At 49.8% G+C, this 22,033-nt stretch overlaps 7 protein-coding genes across 7 annotated transcripts; 5 read left to right on the plus strand and 2 right to left on the minus strand.

Annotated features, from left to right (window-relative positions):
- Window positions 1-1,919: 1,919 nt before the first annotated feature.
- VFPPC_17442 (transposase) lies at window positions 1,920-2,876 on the minus strand (the record flags this gene model as incomplete). Its single annotated transcript, XM_018290031.2, has 1 exon — window positions 1,920-2,876. One exon carries the CDS (start codon window positions 2,874-2,876, stop codon window positions 1,920-1,922), a length of 957 nt encoding a protein of 318 aa, XP_018136118.2.
- A 411-nt stretch (window positions 2,877-3,287) lies between these two features.
- On the plus strand, window positions 3,288-5,150 carry VFPPC_17441 (transposase; the record flags this gene model as incomplete). Its single annotated transcript, XM_022429150.1, has 1 exon — window positions 3,288-5,150. The coding sequence occupies one exon, from the start codon at window positions 3,288-3,290 to the stop codon at window positions 5,148-5,150; it is 1,863 nt and encodes a 620-aa protein (XP_022285833.1).
- Window positions 5,151-5,182: 32 nt separating this feature from the next.
- Window positions 5,183-5,769, plus strand: VFPPC_17440 (transposase; the record flags this gene model as incomplete). The annotated part of the gene is made up of 2 exons (XM_022429149.1): window positions 5,183-5,209; window positions 5,260-5,769. The coding sequence occupies 2 exons, from the start codon at window positions 5,183-5,185 to the stop codon at window positions 5,767-5,769; spliced, it is 537 nt and encodes a 178-aa protein (XP_022285834.1).
- Window positions 5,770-6,319: 550 nt separating this feature from the next.
- Window positions 6,320-11,840, plus strand: VFPPC_12026 (hypothetical protein; the record flags this gene model as incomplete). The annotated part of the gene is made up of 3 exons (XM_018290032.2): window positions 6,320-7,243; window positions 7,307-9,059; window positions 9,883-11,840. 3 exons carry the CDS (start codon window positions 6,320-6,322, stop codon window positions 11,838-11,840), a joined length of 4,635 nt encoding a protein of 1,544 aa, XP_018147991.1.
- A 70-nt stretch (window positions 11,841-11,910) lies between these two features.
- Window positions 11,911-13,278, plus strand: VFPPC_15042 (DNA helicase, ATP-dependent, RecQ type; the record flags this gene model as incomplete). Its single annotated transcript, XM_018292795.2, has 1 exon — window positions 11,911-13,278. One exon carries the CDS (start codon window positions 11,911-11,913, stop codon window positions 13,276-13,278), a length of 1,368 nt encoding a protein of 455 aa, XP_018147992.1.
- A 599-nt stretch (window positions 13,279-13,877) lies between these two features.
- VFPPC_17439 (chromo (CHRromatin organization MOdifier) domain-containing protein) lies at window positions 13,878-15,810 on the plus strand (the record flags this gene model as incomplete). The annotated part of the gene is made up of 6 exons (XM_022429148.1): window positions 13,878-14,026; window positions 14,079-14,121; window positions 14,171-14,229; window positions 14,282-14,612; window positions 15,614-15,748; window positions 15,805-15,810. 6 exons carry the CDS (start codon window positions 13,878-13,880, stop codon window positions 15,808-15,810), a joined length of 723 nt encoding a protein of 240 aa, XP_022285835.1.
- A 1,701-nt stretch (window positions 15,811-17,511) lies between these two features.
- On the minus strand, window positions 17,512-20,898 carry VFPPC_12027 (hypothetical protein; the record flags this gene model as incomplete). Its single annotated transcript, XM_022428803.1, has 6 exons — window positions 17,512-17,782; window positions 17,878-18,763; window positions 18,829-19,806; window positions 19,876-20,260; window positions 20,322-20,430; window positions 20,486-20,898. 6 exons carry the CDS (start codon window positions 20,896-20,898, stop codon window positions 17,512-17,514), a joined length of 3,042 nt encoding a protein of 1,013 aa, XP_022284642.1.
- Window positions 20,899-22,033: the final 1,135 nt, after the last annotated feature.

Below are 22,033 nucleotides of genomic sequence, written 5' to 3' on the forward strand. Positions count from 1 at the left end.
TAAATGAATTCGATGCTTACCAGAACGCTGAACTGATCTAGATTGAATGAATCGCCATCCGCTATTGTTTTTTGGCCCTTACTGGAATCACAAAAGTTCAAAAACTCGTTAGTGATGGATGTTGATTGCAGATAGTTCTGTTGAATTAGCCATCCACGTTGAGGATAGGAACTGCAGAAATCGTCGCTAGACTTGTCCATAGGGACTCGGTATCGCTGGGTGAGGCTAAAAAACGTCGCGGGCTACACACACTGAATTCAAGGCTACAACTTGAAATCTGCCTACATTTATACTTTAAGAAGTCCCAACATATACTTGAGGTTCGTCCTGTTGCACTACTTCCCGCCTCCCAACCATGGTCTCAAATCTAAGTTATGCTGGTCTCGGGGCAATGTGATCCAGCTGATTATGTTAGTGGGGCATATGCGCTCTACAAGCTGACGTCATGGCGTGACCAATTCGGTAATTTTAGCCGCCCCCGTGCGTATCATCCACTACCGATCCTGGCATGTTACGCCTAGCGGACTGTAGAGCCACGAGACTTGTACAAGGATTTGCGGAGACACCCCTGCTCACGACTGTTCCATCCTTGTAACGACCAAACCAAAAGTCTCGGATGTGTGCTCGGCACGTGTCTTCATGCAGGCACCCTGATGAGTTGGCTAATCATCCCTGCCAACCTTCACCATGATACTGTGTGCTTACTGACATTCCTTATGAAGGCATGAAATAGATGGCATGGCTACGGAACTAACCCGAACGCCACGGACTTCCGGAAATGATTACAAACCTGAGTATGCTGGCAATGGAGTACGTACTACATGTCTATTGTCCTCATAGAGTCAGACAAAAGCATGCGGCAATAGAACAGCAGTCTTAGCGCGGCCGAAAGGGTCCGTCAACTGGTTGGTGTAGAAACTTACCCAATCCAGAGGTTGGCAGAACGAGATACCTATAGTAGTCCGTTTAGTCATCGCCCAGCCTTTTAGGTCTTTAGCCCGTTAAGTATGGTTGCCTACTGGACGACGCTTCTGGCATCGGAAGCCGAACAGAGCGGTGCGGACACATTCTGCGCTTCTTGGAAACATTTCGGACATATAGAATGTTGGTGGCCGTATTATAATGTGACTTTGTTAGCGTATAGTGTTGTCACAATGAAACGCATGTAGCAATCCAACAATACTTTGTAGAGGGAGCAATACTTCGCCCACGACGTAATGAGGCCCCAAATCCCAGGTAAGGCGGAGCTTACTGCTGCTTTCAGCACATTAGGCAACGTTGCAGACCACGTAGCGTTTCCGGGTCCAAACCTCTAAGCGGAACAACGCAACCTTAATGCCTCTTGAATGTAGAGGTCGACTGGTCTGATCCTCTGTTTGTTCACCTATTGAGTCTTGTGAGGGCTGGCATCGCTTGGCGATAGATGTTTTGCTGCGCAATGATGTTGCCACACCAGTTGCAAGCTGGAACATAAATTAAGATGGATTTTCAACCTGTTGCGCAGTGCAATGCGGTCAGACTTGCGTATTGTGATAGATATCACGCGCTAAAGTGATATTCATACTGTGCAAAGGGTACAATGTAATTTAGTAAGGGAATTGCTAGACGGGCATGACACTTTGGCTACACGGGCATGAGTCTTACACGGGCATGACTTATACCAGCTCCGATTGGCCGTGCACTCTCTAGACCCCACAGGTACTTCCCAGCAAAGGCGGTGTAACCAGCTTCACTAACAGCTCCACCACCGCTTTGATTACAATCGATCGCGGCGCAATTGGTCTCCCACAATCTGTAATACTCGCCTTTCAGAACATCACATGTGTACTGCTAACCAGTAACTGTTAAACAATTTGTGCAAAAGAGTGATATTACTACGAGATAAGTAGATAATTCTGATGCGTTTGATCCTAGTTAGATTATTGCCTCACAACAATGCACCCCGCATCTTCTGCATCACCCTTGGCCAGTTCCCATCGACTTCTTGACCTGCGAATATTTCGTTGTGTCCTCCGACCACTGTAGCGCACGCCTGTTGTCTTCCCAGTCCTAAGACCGGCGGGAAGTCTACTCGGCCGTTCCTGGGTTGGGGTGCCAATTTGGCTATTAGTCTGTATGATGGTTTCTCGAGTTGCTTTTTGCGCTTTCTTGGCAAGGTTTGATTTATTGAGGCTTCCAGGTGGCCGGCCTCGTCTTCTTCCGCTTGATTGGCTAGCAGATTTGCTACTTGATGTAATAGTTAGGCTTATTGGAACAGCCTGTGCAGTGTTCTTCGGTCTTCCACGTAATTTAGTAGCAATTTTCGGGTCAAGGATTCGCCGGTATGGATCTTGAGATACTGATTCTCGCAGTCGCCACCGTGGATGAACCTCCCATTTAGTAAAACGCGTGTCAGATTCAAGCTTTGCGTAGACTTTATGATAGCAAGGTATGCCAAGCTCAATAGAAACTGTACAGTCGTCGTCGCAAGGCCCAATAGAGTCAGGAAAGGGATTCTTACCCGTCGGCAAAAACTTGCAGGCAAGACGGTACTGCTTGTTGATCAATCTAAGTCCCTTTGATGATGTAGTTGTTCGTAATTCGCCAAGATAGTCTGCACTTGAACCCAGGTACTGGGGAGCAGTGAGAATATCGTCCTGCCCGCAGGCGTCTGTAAACGCACGTTCTTGGTCGTGTATCATATCTTCCATTGCCTCGACGAGTCGGTATAGGTGGCTCATGCCGTTCAAGAGGTAGCTCTTGACATTATTGTTGCTTGCTTCTGTGCCGGATGTAACTCGGATACCAAAGTTTCGATAGCGACGGGTAAAGCAGCGAGCCCACTGAGCACTAACGGGTAGATAGGTCAAATAGAGGTATTGTAGAATCGCCCTCATCGTCATTCGAAGGTTGTTAGACCGAAAGATTTGGTGCAAACATGATCGAGTGGTCCGAGCTTTTCACCCTACTATAGCAATCCTAAATGAACCTGAGTACAGTTCTTTTTTTTCCCACGCAGATTCCCTGGTTCGGTTCCTTTTTGTGGCGAGCAGTGCTATTCGCACAGATACAAATCTCTATTTGCACAGATATGTGTCTCACTTTTGACTCACCCACCCCGCGCTGGCCACCATAGCCCAATCCTGTGCGATCAGCCTGCGACAGTCAATTCCAATGCAACCGAATGAGGAAAAGGTAAACAGCTAAATCGAGGATCGTCAATCTCTCTCTACGCATAAATAGAAGCCGTTAACCCTACCACACAATCGTGACGTCCGCTGATACATCATTTCACCACGCCTGTCAAGATGGACATATGCCGCCTTCTCAACGCACTAAGTCCCTCGCCAGGCCGGACCACTACGGCCACCGCTGCTGCTGACGCCAATGACCCAACAGACGATGACTACACTGGGGCTACGATCCCACCACTACCACCATCGCCACTCTTTGACACGTACGATGACCTGTTTGCCTTCCTCCGCAACTTCCATCTTTCTAATGGCTCCGCAATAGTGAAAGCCTCCAGCTCCTCAAGGCGAGATATCGGGGGCATCATCCAGCCAAGCTACATCGTCTTTAAGTGCGACCGCGGCCCACGACGGATGTCACAAAGCTCGGGACTCAGGAAGCCGTCATCACAGAAGCTTGATTGTCCCGTCAAAATCACGGCCAAGGCCACCAAATCGTCTACCAAGAAGTGGACGTATACGGTAGTTCATGGCCAGCATAACCACGGGCAGTCCCTTGATCCATCGGCGCACATTGTCTATCGCCGCCGCACGGTTGCTCAGCAACAAAAGGAGCGAGAGCTAGCCAACGAGAATGGCATTAGGGCCCGCGAGATGGTTAGCATTGTTAGAAAAGCCGACAGCCCAGGCTATCACTATTTTCGCACACGAGATATCTACAATGATCGTCAAGCCATCAAACGCGAGCGACTTAACGGCCTTACAGCTACCCAAGCCTTCGTCAAGGAGCTTGAGAACGGAGGTATTGGAGTCAAAACCTTACGGGATGAAGAGGACCGCGTCTGTGCTGTCTTTTGGACTTACGATTGGTGCCGCACAATGTGGAAGAAGTTTCCGGAGGTGCTCGGTTTGGATAACACGTACAAGACCAACCGCTTTGGGTTACATCTATTTCAAGTCACAGGTGTGACGGATCAGAAGTCCCTGGCTAACTTCGCATTCGGCCTTATAAACGGCGAAAAGGAGCACCACTTCCAGTGGTTATGTGACCGACTTGACGAGCTTCGCATCGACATTGGGGCAGACACGCCAGAGGTTATAATCACCGACAAGGAACAGGCTCTCCGCACAGCCCTCATGAGCACCTTTCCAGGTGCCCAACAGCAGCTATGCGTATATCACATCTTGGCCAACGTCCGAGCTAAAATTAACGCCCGCTGGAAGGACACCGAGGGCGACAATGACGGCGATGCTAGTGTTGAGTCTGATAATGACGTAAACGCCCTTTCCGTTGACCTAAACGACAAGAATACCGACCAGCTCCAGCCAGAGCTAGATCTTGATGTCACCGCTAGGGGCAGTGTGCAAGACGAGGCAGAGGAGGGGCTTGCGAACCCCTCTGATGACTACAGCCGTGAGGGGATGTTCAAAGCCTTCCGAGCTGTGGTCTATGCCGTTGATCACGATACGTTCAAGAACTCGTGGAAGTCCTTTGTCGAAACCTTCGGCAGGCAGCAACGACATATCCTGCGATATATCCAACAGGAATATATGCCGTGGCGCAAGCAGTGGGTGAAATGTTACATCGACCGCTATCGAAACTTTGATCAAAGGGTCAATAGCCCTACGGAGACCGCACATGCAGACGTCAAGTCTCACCTTGTGACTGGCACGGGAGACCTCCTTTACCTCCACCAGGCTCTTGTCACGATGATTGATAACAAGTCCCGGTCCTATCATCAAGAGGCTGCGAGACAGATTCAGCGTCAGCGTGATAAGTACCTCAAGCAGGCATGGCTTGGCAAGCTTAACCTCCAGATCACATATCAGGCCATTGACCTTATTGCCAAGCAGTATATCGCTTTGCCCTCGCCGCCCTGCCTGATCAGCGCGAGCCCAAACCGCTACGCCCTTGCACGGGCAACTTTGAGCACCAATACGGCCTGCCATGCAGCCATGGCATTTTTGATTGCCTTATGAACGGCACGCCTCTGAGACGGAGCCAGATTGCTATGCGTTGGTGGCTCGAGAAGCCGTTGGTACGTCAGCTTGCCTCTGTCATAAGACTTCAGTATTAACAGCCTACTAGAACGCTGAGGATAAGCTACTTGAAATTCGCGACCCGGCTATTGTTAGAAGCGCACGAGGCAGGCCGCGCCTGAATGCCGACAACAAGAAGCTCAAGGTTCCGCGATACCTTAAGATCGCGGATTACACCAAGACAGGAAGTGATGCCAACGATGCGGACGATGACGATGCTGAAGCTGAGCCTGTAAGATGGAGTCAAGGCAGGCATTCAGCACGAGGCCGTGGTCTGGGCCGACAGCCTAGTCAGAATGCGGGCCGAGGAACGCGCCGATTAAACGCGAGCCTTCGCCGTGACTGCTCTCAGTTCGAACTTGATGAGCTACAGTCACATGCGTCTCAATCGTCGCGAGGAAATAAGCGTCGACGAGTTCGTGGCGGGGCGGTAGGACGAAGTCGTGTGGAAGCATCACAGGCCGAGAGGTCGCCAGCAAACCAGGTCCAAGAGTCACGAGAGTCGTCAGCCGAGAGCTGTATTATCATCCCAGGTTTTCGATCGGCTGTAACGACATAATTTTTATGATAACTTACGGTAAAAACCGAGGTTTAAAGACTGAAATATCGCCACAGAGAGGAGGAGGGGGGGCGGCACTCATGGGTCAGGGACACGAAGCCGACAGGACAATTCGTCGTCGTGATGCTTCACAACCCAGGCATTCCATAGAAATATGATAATTAAATTGATTTAAGGGTTTCAATGATCTGGTTAACCCGTGTGTTTCGCAGTGTGTCGTCGTACGTGTCACTGTGTATGTCGCTTTGCGTGCTGTCGTGATCAAGTTGATGCCACCAGTTTGTAACTTTCCGCCTGCACTGCGCAACATTCCTAATGGTGACCAGGGTGGGTTAGGTGAGTCAAAAGTGAGACACATATCTGTGCAAATAGAGATTTGTATCTGTGCGAATAGCACTGCTCTTTGTGGCAAGGGTACGGTTCAATTAAAGTGGATACATAGCAGACCAATCATTTTACATAACGCGTCTCCTGCCCCAGCAACGCGACACCGCATAAAAGAGTTCTTCTGACCATCTGAGATGTCACTTCAAGCACAAACAAGGTCAATATGGATCCTTTTGTTTATCTTGCAAGATATAGGGTCGTTGTGTGTGAGAAATGTGGATTTGCGTGTGTATCTGACGAGGTACCGACCCATCTCCTGTCGAAACACCGGGATCTGCCAATTACGAAGAGGCGAACGATCGCAGAGGCCATTGCGAAACTGCCACACGTCCGCCGGAATCAGACCGATCTCGTCGATTTTGAGTTTCCGCCTCCTACCGCAGGTCCAATCCCTCAGTTGTCGCCTCCACAGACAAATGGTCTCAAGTGCCGCAGATGTCCTTATGTTGTCAGGCACAAAAAGATGATGAAAAAGCATTGCCGAGAATGCCACAAGTGGCAAAACATGCAGGGCCGTGGGCGCCCGCGTCTAGACCGAAAAGATGTGACGATAGGTACATCAGGACTAGCTCCTGAGCTGCCATGGAGAGATAATGTACACTGCCAAAGATTCTTCTTGTCGCGAGCTGCAAGTGGCTGGTTTGAGGTTGAGCGGAAGGCGGCACTTGGCAAATCTAAGCAGGCTCGGGAAGGCTCCACGAAACAGCTCCCAAATCCCAACCAGTTGCCGCCAGAGACACGCGGGCATATCCAAGAAGTACTTGAGCGCCATGAGAAATATATGGGTGCTCTGAACCAGCCACGACATTATGCCAAAGCTTTGGGGGAGGAATCGCTTACTGCTACAAGTCCTTGGCTAGAGCGCACACAATGGCGAACAATATACAAGAACGCCCGACGAGATATTCTACGCGCAATGACGCGGCTACCAGTCAGAGAACATGGCACGGGGGAATGGAAAGATATGGTCCTGGGACAAGGAGCACACGAGGATGACGATTTTATTATCAGTCCCTGGCAAGATGAACAAAAGCTTGCCTGCATGCTGGGGGCTATCGACTTGATGATTGACCGCTGCGAAACTACGGTACGACATACTAGCAGAGTCGTGCGCTGTTGGTTACTCACGTCAAAAAGCTGTGTCTACCAGTCAAAAGCATTTTCTGTCATGACAGAACCAAGCACTAAATACCGGTATCGAACTGCGTGGAAACAGTTTCTGATTTTCGTCATTCGAGGGTTTTTAATGACTAGTACGAACAGAGACCTAGTCAAGATCCGCCTCTTCCCTGAACTCATTCATCAGCTCAACTTACTCTGGAAACACAGAGTATGGGAGGGCATGGATATGAGAAGAGGAAAATGGCCAAAACTGGTTAACAAACGATATGAAACCGACGATTTTGTGGGACATTGGGAAAGTGACGATTCCGAATTGGCAGCCATGGACGAAGTGATGAGTGGGGATGACTCTCAGAATGAGCCAAGTCCTACCAGTATGGAAGATATGGAGGAAGAATTCGAAGAGGGGCTAGAAGATGAGCTAAACGATTTCCATGATAACAACTCAGAAGAGGATCTGGAGAACGAATCTGAGGCAGAGGTATATTTAAACGACAGACATCCTGAGAAGAATTCGTGCCAGGAAGCTGCTGAGCTAGAGGTTTTGGAGCTTTTGTTCAAATTAAGTCTAACACTGAGCACACAGCAATATCTGGATGGCCATCCTGGGTCCACACTGCTTGTTTACTTTACTGGCATATTTGGTTTCTCCGCAGATTGTCGACGATTTAAGCTTGCTCGACAATTTAGTCCAGCACTAGCTGGACCAATATATTGCTCACGTCTTATTTTTCTCGAGTACGCACTACCTCTTTTTGCATACTCGTATATTGGCATTAGTCAGAGACCTAGCACGCGACAAGTCGAGCATCTACGAAGTGTTTGTGACAAGTACACAGTGGTTGGGTCACCATCACCATTGGCCGAGCTCATCAGTCTGCGAAATTTTGGATATGTTATTGCGAGGACGGAGCCACCTGCCTACCTGCTACGATGGAGCGATGACGGAGAAAACGTCTCACTGGGAGACTTGTTCACATTAAGCATGAGTGCATTTCGTCAATTAATCGACTATTTTATCTCACGAGCAGAGCAGCTATGCGACGACCTAATGTATAACTGGAGTCCTGGTATACATCTTTCCGATATAAAAGACGATATTAGCAATGCACAGCCAGGCTACTCATTTATATCTCACCCGAAAAACAATTTTGAAGACGAATACCGGATTCTTCTAGCTCGCGCATGTACCTGCCGCAGTTCGCAACTTCGACAGCTAGCTGGGCATGATCGATGGCGGTGGACTGCTGTGAAAGAATATATCAAGAGCACAAAAGATTTAGAAGAGACATTTGCTGGTGGTCTTCTTACTGCGTGCGGCCAAACACCGCGCTTACGAGAGCTCTTTAGTATTGAGTGCGAGAACAGCCCATCAGCGTTACGTAATATTTTGTTCTGGAATGGCAAAATGATGTACGTACTGCGACACCATAAAGCCAAGCGGTCTACAAATCATGAGTTTCATGTCGCCCGGTTTCTTCCCGCAAGGCTAGCCATGGTACTCACGAAGTATCTTGTCTATATCCGTCGAGTCGCTGGTATTTTGCGCCGAGAGGAGCTTGGATATACAGAGAGAAGACAGGAAATAATGGAAAGATCTCTGCTATTCCAATCAAATAAAAAGGCATGGCCGGCTAGTCGAATGACCACCATACTCAAGAATGCTTCAATAAACGTATGTCAGCACAAGATCACTCCCCAAATGTACCGACAAGTGGCTATTGGAATTACGGAAAAGCATGTTCGAGAGGTACATACGCCGTTTAATCGTTATGATGATTGTAGCAGTAATGCTGATCTAAATATGGTATTTGCGTGGCAAAGTGGGCATCGGCCTGAACAGCGGGGTATCACATATGGATTAGATGGCGCATTTCCACATCAGCTTCAGCCATCATTACTACGCGCGTATGAATGGGCTTCGACTCGTTGGCACGAGTTTATACACCAAGCGAGCAGCATCGACACTCCGACAATTGGTCCATTATTGACTCTAGATAAGCCAGCAAGCAGAGCAGCAAAGTTATTTTTGGATACAAGCCGAAATAAACTTCAAGACCAAGGAGTTAAAACACAGATGGGCCAAATTATTCCAGCTAGCGAAGATACAAATCCAAATTCAATGCAACCACCCACGGCTGAGCTTGGGCCTTCGATATGTCTAGATCGTGTTGCTTGTGTTCTGTCCAAGCACATGGTTTTAATCTGCCTATTTTGCAAAGCAGCGGTTCGCCCAGGCGATGGCATTTACTCTCATTTCAACAAAAGGCATGGGCTCAAAGGAAATCAGCTGGCAGCAGTAAAGCAGCTATGTTGTGGATGGTCGCTTCAAGACCCCATGCATATGGCTCCGCTAGATGATGGCAGTGCAACTATTCCAGAATTATTAGTGCAGGCAGGTTATCGATGTAAAATATGTATTTATATGACAATAAGCCGGAAAAACATTGTTTCACACGTTCGCCAGAAGCACCAAGAAGCCAAAGCATGGTTGGAGGTAGATTTGCAAACATGGATGAGAAGAAGTTATGGAGGATACTGGTGTGTTAAATGATGTACTATTAGTTACGGTTGGGTAGTTATTAATTTGATTCCGAACCTCAGTCGTGGCCAGAATTGCTAGTCTTAGCGAGGCTAGAATATGCCAGCGCGCAGTAAAACCCGGAGCTGGTGTCAAGTCCCACTTTAGCCATATACATCGGGTAAAGGGAGAACAGCTTAAAGACATTGCGGATTATGCCAACGCAGACTCGCTTCACGATCCAAATACAATTGAACTGCCAGCCGACTGGAGCGAACCAGTGCCGATTATTAAAATAGAACATGGATTTAGCTGTAACTCATGTCGGTATCTTACGAGATCGGAGAAGAACGCATTGCATCACTGGAAAGAGTCACAACACAACCGTGGGGGACCAAAATACAGTGCTGTAAAACTTCAGTCATGGACGCCGACCAAACGCGCGAGATATTGGATTATTAACGTTCCCGGCGACAGTACAGTAGCGCCACTGCCGCCGTCCGGGCCGGAGGAAAGCGCGATGGACAATATTATTGCTGAGAGCCAGGCCGAGCTACTAGAAGAGGATACCAAGCGAAACGAGCATGGTAATAGGCAAGAGGGCATTGACTTTGACTCGACTTGGGTTAAGCATATGAAGTGGGTGAGGCACTTTGGGGATCGAAATCTGCTCGATATACACGATGCGGCCCAGGGGATACGAGCAAGAGCCAGCAAGGCAAAGACGAGAGCTCCCGAGGACGAGATGAATACGAGAGAGACGCAACTTCTTACGCGACTGGGCGAGAGCTTTGATCGAGAGGTAGACCGCTGCAGCTGGCGGCTTTCCAGCGTACCAGACGAGACATTACAGTGTCTTCGCGGCATTGAGCCAGGCAAGCCGCATCAAAGCCCGTTTAGGCGCACGACGAAGGACAAGTCACAGGCGAGGTACCAGGCTGTCGGACATCGCTACTTAGAGTTCTGCTGGCGGGCATACCAGCTAGGTCGCGAGGAAGCGGCAAGCCAACTGGCAATGCGTTTTACAGACGAGCAGTGGAGTCTAATGGGAGACGTGGCCCACGAGCTAGAGGACGAAGACCAGCCGCTAGACAACAAACAGGCCGAGCAACAGAACGACAGCGGCTTCTTCAGCGGAGATGACGACGACAGCGATGGCAGCGAAAACTGGGGGGACGACGAGTGGGAGCAAATATTCGGACACAGAGAGACCGCTGTGATGGGGACAAGATCGCTCGACCAGGCCGTGTTTCAATTCATGATCGCTTCGATCAAAGTGCGTGTTGGCGGAGACATGTACAGCAACGCAATGCTGTGCTTTTGCGCGGCAACCGGCATTAGGAGGCACCCGCTGGGCTTTACGGAAGCATATTTATATACCGGTGTGTTAGCGGCGCTAGCATGGCTGGCTCGTCTCTTCTTTCTCGAGGCTGGATTTGAGAATGTGTCGCCAGAAGAGCACGGCATTGGAGTGAAGACTCTTGATCGATTCAAGGAGGACCACGCGAGGTGGATGTGCGTAGGTACGTATACGGTCATGAGCAAGATCATCAACTGGATGGCGTATGGCAAGGGACATCGCAATAAGACGGTCGGGCCGCCAACGGTGCGCTGGACGGACAACTACGAGGCGTTAATGCACAATGGCGAGCGGCTGGTCGTGCGTGACTTCCAGCGGGCAGCTTGCACAGTCATGGTTCAAGCGGACAATTTGCTCAACCAGCTGCTTGGCGGTAGGTGGGATCGCATCGGCCCCGGAATAGACATGAAGCGGATCGTTGACAGCACGTCGAGAGTTGGGGCGGGCCATTCGTTTGCGACGAACGACAAGAACGCTTGGCTAGAGGTCGGGCCGGGCAAAGTTCTGCGTTCTATGGAGGCGTCAATATTTGACAAGAAGACAAACCAGTGGAAGCAGGCTGGCGTGCGAAGGTGGATGCGGTGGCTGCGTGTATTCCGAGAAGCATTAATGCTCCTGTCACATATCTGGGAAGGGCAACCGGGGCGTGGGCCCGAAACGGCAACATTACGGCAACTGTGACACATGGCAACTGCTCCGTAATGTCTTTCTGTACGACGGCCAGGTTATGCTTGTCACAGACCGGGACAAAATGAAGGCAATCCGCGGGACCGGCCGTATGGTAGCAAGGTTCCTGCCTGACCGTATCGGTCGAATGATGGTCGCTTATATTGCATGGCTCCTGCCGGCTGAGAGGACACTGCGGCGCAAATGCAAATTACCGGAACCACGGGAAGAGTGCTTGGAGTTCTTGTGGAGAAATGGCAACTCGAAATGCTGGGGCACAGAACGACTCAGCTCGATCATGACGCGTATGCTGCAGGCGGAAATCAAGATGAGGCTCGGTGTTGGGCGATACCGGGTGATGGCAATTGAGTTCGGGCGGAGAATTCGAGGACTGGTGATAAGACAAATCGATGGCATGGCCGGTGACGACGAGGATGAGGAGGGGCTAGAGATGGACCAGATGACAGGCGAGGCGCTCGATGTCAGAGGCAGCTGGAATATCGTATGGGATCTTCAGAGCACGCATAGCACGAAGATGGCGCGGCTGCACTACGCCGTACACGTCGGCATGCCAAACGGATTGACGCCGGAGATGATCGAGAACTTCAGGGGGATCAGTCATCTGTGGCACCAGTTCTTGATGGAAGGAGACGAAGGCCGAGCAGGGTGGAAACGCAAGGCAGCGGGCGACGAATCGACCGGGGCACGGAAGAAGAGTAAGAAAGGCCGGCCGGATAAGGAGGAAAACGAGCGACATATGGTCGAGGGACTGCGGACGCTGATGGGTCCAGGGTCAACATGGCGGCCAGGAAAGCAGCGGGAGTGCATGGAGAAGATTCTCGCGCTTCACGGAGAAGAGTCAGCGATATGCGTGCTACCCACGGGTGCTGGCAAGAGCTTGCTGTTCATGGTTCCAGCCATCATGCGCGGCGGCGGCACGAACGTGGTGGTGGTGCCATTCGCGGCGCTGATGACGGACATGGTGGACAAGGCGAGGCGGATGGGGGTGGATGTGATCGAGTTCCGGCCATCAGTTAACTCAGAACGGGAATGCTTGCCCAGGGCAGCGCGGATGGTGGTCGTTAGCGCGGACACGGTGTCGGTTCCAAGCTTGCTAGCATATGTAGATGGCTTGAAAGAGGATGGACTGCTGCAGCGGATATTCATCGACGAGGCGCACACGGCAATTACAGACGCTTCATACCGGGTGAGGCTTACGCAGTTGAAGGGCTTAACGCGCTTCGAGAGGCCGATTGTGCTGCTGACCGCGACTTTGCCGGTGACATTTGAGCGGTGGTTCCGGGAAGAGCTGCTGGCGGATGGCGCCGAGACTATTCGGGAGCGGACAACGAAGCTAAATTGCCGATATGAGGTGGAGCAGGTCAAGCCGGGGCCGGTGTCCCAGCCACAATTGAGAGGGCACCTGAGTGGAGTCTCCTGTAGTCGCAACTAATGTCAAAAGCGGAGATTGTAGCATGCCAAGAATTGACCCAGAAAACTAATGGAGGTTCCATGTTGGATAGATGCCGAAAGTGGCGTACCTAGTGGTCGATTTGGCTATAGAAAAGGTTGTGCCATTTCCCGCTATTTACCTCCTCCGCTGGGTGTGTTCAGGAGGTTTAATGCGCGCTTATTTGGCTGCTATATTCCCCCTTTCCGGCTCACGTGGTCTCAAAATGCGCCAAATGCGCCATCCCCTACGTTGACGTATGTAGTGCTCGATTTGGCTTTGTAGTCATTTAAGGTTGTGCCTTTCATTCACAAGAGAGCTGGGCACATTGTGGCGCATTTTGACCTACTCAGGACCGCAAATGCATGTGCTTAACAGCCAAAATAGTCGCATACGTCCTCGCATACACAATCAGTGAAGGAGGCAAAGGGCGCTTCCTTCTGCACTGGTTTAGATTACCCTATGCTGGAAAATCATATCCACTGATCTTCTACCCGACTTCATGGCCTGCTATACTGCACATCTATGATCTTTGGCATGAGAATTTAACAGAAAGGAGAGTACGCAGGATGGCAGCGACTTGAGAGTCCAAGCCAACTGACATGGCAAAACTGAAGCATCCGCGGCCAAGTAAGCGCCGTGCAGTTGAGTCCAACGACGAAGACGAATGCGGAACTAATTCCGAATCAAGATCGAGATGCGGTGAAGAGTTAAAGAGCACCCATGAGGAGAAAGAGGGTGGTGGTGATTGGTAAAGCAATACATGCATACAGCTCCACGCATTCTCAACTGACAGTTTCAAGGTACAACATTGAATCAATTAAGAGCCACAGGGCTACCCCAGACGTACGTTCATCGCAATTACTTGTTGCCTGATCGAGCCTAACTTCACCAGGGAACAGTTGAGTACCTTGTCAAGTGGGAGCCAACTTGGGAGCCCGAGGCTGGCTTGAAGTAAGACTTCGAAGATCTATGTGCAGAAGATGCAGGTGCTAACATCACGAAGAGAATCAGTTCCAGAGATTGTAGCACATTATAATGATGCCATCAGCACCGGCAAAAATGTCACTGAAAAAGGAGACAGAAAGCGGACCAGCGAAACCCCTGAGAATCGAGAAACAACGAAACAAAAGAAGCTGGGTTACAAGGGGAAGTCGACCTCAGACAATGCGACCGAGAAGTGGAGCCTACCGTTGGGCCCTTGGGAAGATGACATTCAGTCTATTGACGCCATAGAAGACGAGGGGGATGGTAGCCTAGTTGCATATGTGACTTGGGTGGGTGGCAGAAAGATCCTGCTTGATGTACCAGTGTTACGCCGAAAATGCCCGCAGAAGGTATGAACTCTTGGCGCAGTGCTGTCTTCCACTGACAAGTTCAGATGCTCCTCTTCTACGAACACAATATATTCGGGGGCAAGACAGTTACTGGAGATTAACTGGTTCAACCCAGGCCGTGCAGACCAAATTACTACCTTTTTGTGTGGGTGGGTAGAGGCCTGGTGAGTGTACGAGTATAGCCTTCATGAAAGGACAGTACATGGCGTGGCATACTTGTGTATGATGAACAACAGAAAACCTAGACCTAAGCTGCCCAATCACCAAAGTCCACTGTCGGGGCTTGGTTCTACCAAAGGACTTCCTTTCCTCATAGAATCAAGCCAGCAATTTTTCACGTACCTCAAGACGGGATAGGAACCCCGCGTTCATCTGTCCGCTTAGTCCGTTTCTTGAGCATCATGCATTTTGGTTATGAGGTGACCCTTAGCTCCGAGAGATGGAACGTCAACGTCTCAGATCCATCAACAACTTCAAGACCAGCAGACAAGTTGGCTGCTTAAGACACCGAGGCACCTTTTCCATCTGGTCGGTGGTGGACCCGTGCCTCATGGGGATCCGACATTGATCTTACACGGAGAGGGCATAAGGGACAAGTAGGAAAGGGAAGAGGGATTTGGATATGAGTCTTCAAAGCTTACGGTTAATCTATTGTCGTATTGCAAAGCAGACATTTGACAGGTTCCTTACAGGTGCGCTCATATGCCTTAATACCAGCCCTCTGTGAGATATTCGTGCCATTATCTTCGTATAATCTCGGGCTCCCTATATTAGTGATGTTGTACTTTTCGTACAACACTGTTGTACGTACGTACGTACAAGAAGAAAAAGTACGTACGCGTACTGCGTACGTACGATATTCCAAATAGGGGAATTTGTGGGTCACATCGTACAAATACGGAGCTGTACAAAAGCTCTGTTGGCTCAACGCACTCCTGATTTTGTACCAATTGAAGGTATCGCTAAAAAGATGGCGCCCACCAAAGCTAACCCTAAAAAAGCGCTGGGCGGATCTTGAGGAGAAGGACTGGCTAGAACTCGAAGATTCATATCTCGAGTTATTTGTGAATGCGCAGGGCAAGAAGGTCTGGATGGACGGCGCGATGGCCTCAACCAATGAGGATTTTGAGTGGGAGGTGTATTACAGTCGACGGGTGATATATTGGGTGTTGACACTGAGGTGGAATCTGAGGTTTGAGGCTCAAAAATGGTGCAAGGGCAGGGCTCACTATTGCCCAAAAAGGAAGGGGAAATTTGTATGTATGTACTGTACTGTACAACCCCATTGTACGTACGGTACTAGGGCTAAAATACAGTACTGTACGTACACGTACTGTACAAGGCCACATCACTACCCTATATAAGACCTAAAGTCCAATCCCCTCGTTCTATGCCTCCTGGGGTATATGGCCTAGCTCGGTGGTTTCCATTCCATATGGCTCGGGATTGTCGACTAGACCAAATTGGTCCCGTATGGTGGAGACAATGGTAGTTCCAATCTCACAGGACTTTGCTGCTCTGACCGGCTCGCGACCCTTGCCGCCCCAAGTCCTAGTTTCATGCAAGACACGGTCTCCTTCAAGCAAGACCAATGCCAGGTTCTGATGCCTAGCAGACAACCATCTGCTTCTATCTTGTCCTTTCGAGCAATTTGCGTATACTAACTACTCTTCTAGGGACTGGTACCCGCCCTCACATGTGTGTGCTTGGCACATGACACCTTTTCTAGAATTTCATTTTGGGGCGCCACTTCCAAACCATGCTTCATCTGCCATGGAAACACACTAGAGTGAGCCGCTAGTTCGACGTTCGGGGCTCTCGTTAACAACCTGCTCAGTCCCAGAAGGTTGGGGTGTCAGTAACGAATGTGACACCCTAATGGTTTGGGGAACGTGCCCTCCGATGGCGTAGGGTAATCCGTGCCCGTGGTGTGATTTCCGCCTTTGGAACTCTCGGCCCATTTTGACTTAAACATGCTGTAGAGAAACAGGCAGCGGAGAAAAGGAATGGGCTTGCGCTCTCGCCTCCATCCCTGTCAGCAAGCGAGATTAGCTTGTCAAGCCCAGGAGCTCTCCTTTTCTTCACCTTTGGATACTTGTCATAGTCGTCAGCTAGTTGTCAATATACTCAGCTTAAACCGTTGCAGGATGTGTGGGTTATCATTTGGGACAATAGCTGGACCCACAAAACGCGTTTGAAGACGAACCATGTGTGCCTACTGTTTCATTCCCCAAGTAAACTAATCAACAGCAGTGGAGCCGTTTGTTGCTGAGGGCGAAGGTGGCACTGTTGTGAACAAATCTATCACCGGCCGATTGTATTAAATAGACACCAGGGTGAAACGTAACTGCCGCTAAAAGTCATGAGAGTTCGGCTAAGGTGGTGCCTGAGGGGGTAAGGTTGCAAAATGGCCTCCCCCCCCCCCCCCGGCGCCCGGCCCCCTTACGGAGAGGCAACACAAGGCACAGAGGATCAAAACAAAAAAAAAAGGGTTCAGGATTTTTTGAGCAAGGAATCGACTAAATTGGCCCCATTGTGAAAACAGGAAACGCACCGCGTATCCGACAGAGTGCTACCCCACAAAAGTCTCGTCTCCTACTTCCTGAGGCTCCATGAAACATTTGTGGAGGCCTGTCAACGCCAGAGACGAAAAGTCCAGACAGTCCAGTCAACCATGAATAGCTAAAAGATCTAAGGGCTTGCGTCATCTGGTACCTGCGCCGTCTAGTCCGTGGCAATCACCACCAGAGCCTCCGCGAGGCTTGCAATTGCCAATGTTCACAATATCCCGAATAGGTAACTACAGGGCCACGAAATTGGGGCCACGAAACCCAAAATCGGAATAGTGCCTGGCATGTCCAGAAAACCCCAGAGAGGAAATTTACGTGGATCCGACCCTTCAAGCAGAATAAGCACCAATGTGAGCCATATAATTCTTGTCCTGATTCTCACCCTGGGTAGAGTTGTTCATCTCACGGTGAGCCTCACCGCCTTGCAAAGAACCATCATATTGTATAGTTTGTTGCTCTCTTGGCGCCTCCATCGGGCCGGAGAAGGTGATGAGATGTGAAGACTTCTTCATACAGGCGCTACAGACAACAATATTCGTTCCATGAGTCATCTTCTCTGTGATGCAAGTCTTGCAGAACACATGGTTGCAAGGCCGGATGCTGCAAGAATGTTCACCGTCAACAATGATACCTGGATCTAGGCCGCTGCAGTATATTGAAACATAGAACATGGGGCGAAGTTTGCTCTCACTCACATTGTATCAGCAAGGCTGACCTCGCAGAAAAAGCACTCGATAAGTGTCTGGCCATCAAAAGTGGTCTCTCGACGCAAGTTCCCGGAGCGAAGGTCTATTGACCCAGTACTTTGTAACCTTGCAAGAATTTCGCTCCCAGCCACTGATGTATGTGAAAGAAAATGATGAAATGGTAGCCTTGCTTTCTTGTAGTCTATGAACGACATTGGAGGCCGTGGGGCGTCAAGGCCGGTAAAGGACTTGAAGGAAACCGCATTAAGAACCTGGACGTTGACGACCCGGGATCTTCCCCAATTCCACCATTCGGGTTGTGAATCAACGCAGACGTCTTGGAAGACTTTGCCGCCGAGAGCTAATCCATTTTCCCAAGAAGACATGGTAGGCTCGTCTTGACGCTCCCTTCCATGCGACCCTTTACACATGGAAAGCTCCCTTATCGAGGAAAAGGCTTGGTAGGTTATAATAGCGCCGTCTTCAAGCATATGGTGCAGGGGTACGTCAGGCGCAGGCTCAAGCTCGCGACTGCCGACAAACAATGCAACTCTTTCAACGTGAAACGAGTCACTAACTGGGCAGAAGAGTTGATGAAGACTCATAAAGGGATTGACCCGCCAGCTACGAGTCTCCGGATAGACATCGTAATGCCATGCTGGAGAGTAGAAATAACCAAATCGTCGTCCATATTTTGTCTCCGAAGAATAAAAATCCTGGCTGTGGCTGGTTCGAACATTAAGTGTCATGGGGAAGATCGACTCTAACTCCAATGTCTGGTCGGCATGCTGGAACTCGGCGGCGGCAATCAACTCATGAACCAGAGTCGGTCGATTTGAAATGTTGCTAACTCGAGTAGTTCGGCGCATTGGCATGCGAGGAAGATAACTATTCCCTAACGATATATTGGAATTAGCCTAGTGAGACTAAGGCGGCGAAGGAAAGAGAAGCTAGACTAACAGGCTGCCTCATGTACAAGAGGTTCTGGCAAGCCCGCTGGGAAGACCTTTTGGAAGCGTTCTAAAAGCTCCGGACCAGAAACAAATAGGTACTCTCCGGGTCGGAGTTTCAAGTCTTTGGGAGATAACTCCTGCGATGCAGCATCTAATAGATGGCCAAAATGAGACCGTCGAAATTCTCCTCGTCCAGCGAAACGAGGAGCAATGATCAGCTGGATGCCACCACAATATTCTAAGCCTCCTCTCAACTGAGCCTCAGCTGTGTAGCCTTTAAAGACAGGCATTCCGACAAATTGGCGAGCGATGCCAATACCGCTGTTGGTGAAGAAGCCGTCCAGTCTCTTCTGTGGAGGCACCACCACATAATCTTGTGTTGCCGGGGAAGCCTGATGCTCCGGTATACTTCCAGTAATCGAATTTACAGATCCTGCTAGTACTTTCACCGCAAAGGAAGACTCAGGAAAGGAAGACTCAGGAAAGAACCATTGTGGCTGGTCGCGGTAGTATCTTTTAGTAATTCTCGGGCGCCCACTTTCGAAAACCAGGGAGATTGCCTCCCTCTGAAACGTTGATATAAGAAGCCCAGACTTTTGTTTCATCTCCATTGGTAACTTGCTTTGTAGTGCATCGACATTAAACAACGGGAATGGACCAAAATGGACAGGAGGGTTATATTTAGTGCCATCCTCAGGCACTCTCAAAGTCCTATTCACCGAGATGTTGATCGAATTGCCCGCGTACGCATCGTAAGCCGTAAGTGTCGTCGCATTCTTGGATATTTGTAACGATTCGATCCGGTGGTCTGACCGTATAGCCGTGTCATAAAATTGCTCCAGGGCCAGGCTTTCGTTAATTTGCAAGAAGCCAGGTTCGAATGATGACGGTCTGTCAGTTACGTACAATGGGAACGGCAGGGGATCTACTGCGACGGGCGCGAACATTTGGTCGGCTACACGGAAACCACAGATTGACTTATTGCCTATTTTGCGCCGGGCACCGAGTCAGAAAGTCTAAAATGCTAATAGCAATTCTGCAGAGTATTACAGACCTTTCTCCTCTAGCAGCTGAATGACCTGCTGCAACGTATCGGTGGGGCTGAGCTCGAACTCGAGACTCTCCTCGACAGAGCAGTTGGTATCGGCGCTTTGGTTGTACGCTGTTAAGTTTTTTATGGTGACACGAAACCTCGAGTGCTTGGATAAGGATCTCACCGTACTGGACGGTTGCGAAGACGGGTGAGCAATCATCTCTGGTGCAGTGGATGCTTGCGCCGGCGAAAACGAAGCCAGCCAATCGTCAAAGCTCCCAAATGATCGGACATTTCGTTCATCTTGTTCAAGTTGACTATGAACATGGGTAGGATCAGTCGCTTCTATACTAGCATCTTGCTGGTTTTGCGATGCAACAGCGGTATAAGCAGAACTAGAATATGTCTTTTGCCAGATTAGCTGCTGTGCCTCTCTATGCGTGACATTTCTATCTGTTCAGGTATACCTGACGGTATTCGGGGAGAGATACTTGAGGGTTGGATATATTCGGGGCGAATTGTGCCTTCTGTGCCTCTTTGATTTCGGGGCCCGGTGGCATTTCGGGTATCAATTGCCTTGAACCAAGTCAGAAGTCTGATGCTTACAAGGAAATATCTGCTTACAACTCACAGCGTCTTGACATGGAGAGCAAGACTCAGAGTAACCTTAAAAGTAACAAGTTCCTGTTGAAGGGTTTCAATGGCTTTAGTTTCGGCCTCAAACTTCCTGTACAACAACAGTCGCGAAACCGGCCTCCGAGAGAACATCTGCTGTAGACTAGCCAAGTGGGCATTGATGTCAGCGACGGATCGTTTGCAGCTAGCGAGGACCTTGTGTAGCGCGTCTTCATCCTGTCTACTCCCCTCGTATCTGTCCCTGAGGACCTCAAGAATAGCTTCGAGAGCTTCTAGATCTTGCGTAATGCCCTTTAAAATCCGTGGCTTGCCCTTTACAGCATTGTACATTTTACTTGACAACAGCTTCACATCTTTGATAAATAGGAGAAGACCTGCCACGCTGGCGCTGATACTTAGGGGATCCATAATGGTGATGAGTCTTAGGATTGACTGAATGCTAACAGGGCGACGATGCTAGTTTGTTCCAGGAAGGTAATTTCAGTTTTCGAAAGAGGCACTTGGCGTCAGCGTCTAATGACTCAACTGGACTACGCCGGTCCTAGACACCTTACTCGTCGCAACCGTTATAATGAGGCTGCTTCTCATCGCCGGGCGTGCGAAGCCTGCATCGTGGCAGTGCAGAGAGCTGAGGAGTCAGCATGCAGCAGTACTTGAGGACGATGCAGCTGGATGATGGCACTGCAATTTGGTTCGCCAAATTGATCCTTCTGTGTCTCCAGCCCGTCTGGTGGCGCCTTCTCCTCGCCTTCGGCTTCCTTGGATACTAAGTGCCTCTTGGTGATCCTTCCACTCCGACTGGTGCCGACGACGCCGGCGCGATTGCTATGAGCCGTTGGGCCCGTCGTCAATAAACGATATGGCTCCTCCGTTGGCGTCGAGTCGCCGCTGCGCAAGACCTGTGTTAAAAGAACAAAGTATGCAACTGGGGAGAACCCTGGGGCATGCTTGTGTTCGTTCTCCACCACGGAAGGCATCCCAGTGCGACTTCTTCTGTTGTCGAATGGCGCGGTGATACTCTGTGGCGGGGTCTTTGGCAAATCCTTGCGAACTCTATTTCAGGCCATGCTGCTCGTATCCCCGCTCTGGTACGGCTGCGCCAGTACGTGTAGATTCGACAAGTTGTGTAAAGTACAAGGCTTAATGGGTGGCGCCGTTTTGGTATATAAGGTTAATTGAGAGATACACTTCTAGGCCAAAAATGGCTTAGCGTCGGAACTTTGTTAGATTGGGGGGAATATGTGACTGATGCGTGGCAGATTCATACCCTGGGCCTGGACGAAGGGTAGCAAAAGACTTCCCCGCCCATACGAAGGTAAAGATGAACCAGCAACAACAATAATAACAAAAGCATTGGCTTCTATATGAATAATTCAATAATTCGTCGACTACACCAGACGTGAGCGAACTGAAGACGTGGACAGCTCATTTTGCTTATAATGCGCACTCTAACTTACATGCTGGTAGGCATAGCCATTAAATATCTATAAAACCCATCATCCCACATGTAGTTTTACTTGTACAGAGCAGGATATCCTACGGT

This window comes from Pochonia chlamydosporia, chromosome 1, assembly GCF_001653235.2.
Source record: "Pochonia chlamydosporia 170 chromosome 1, whole genome shotgun sequence".
Taxonomy (NCBI): Eukaryota; Fungi; Ascomycota; class Sordariomycetes; order Hypocreales; family Clavicipitaceae; genus Pochonia; species Pochonia chlamydosporia.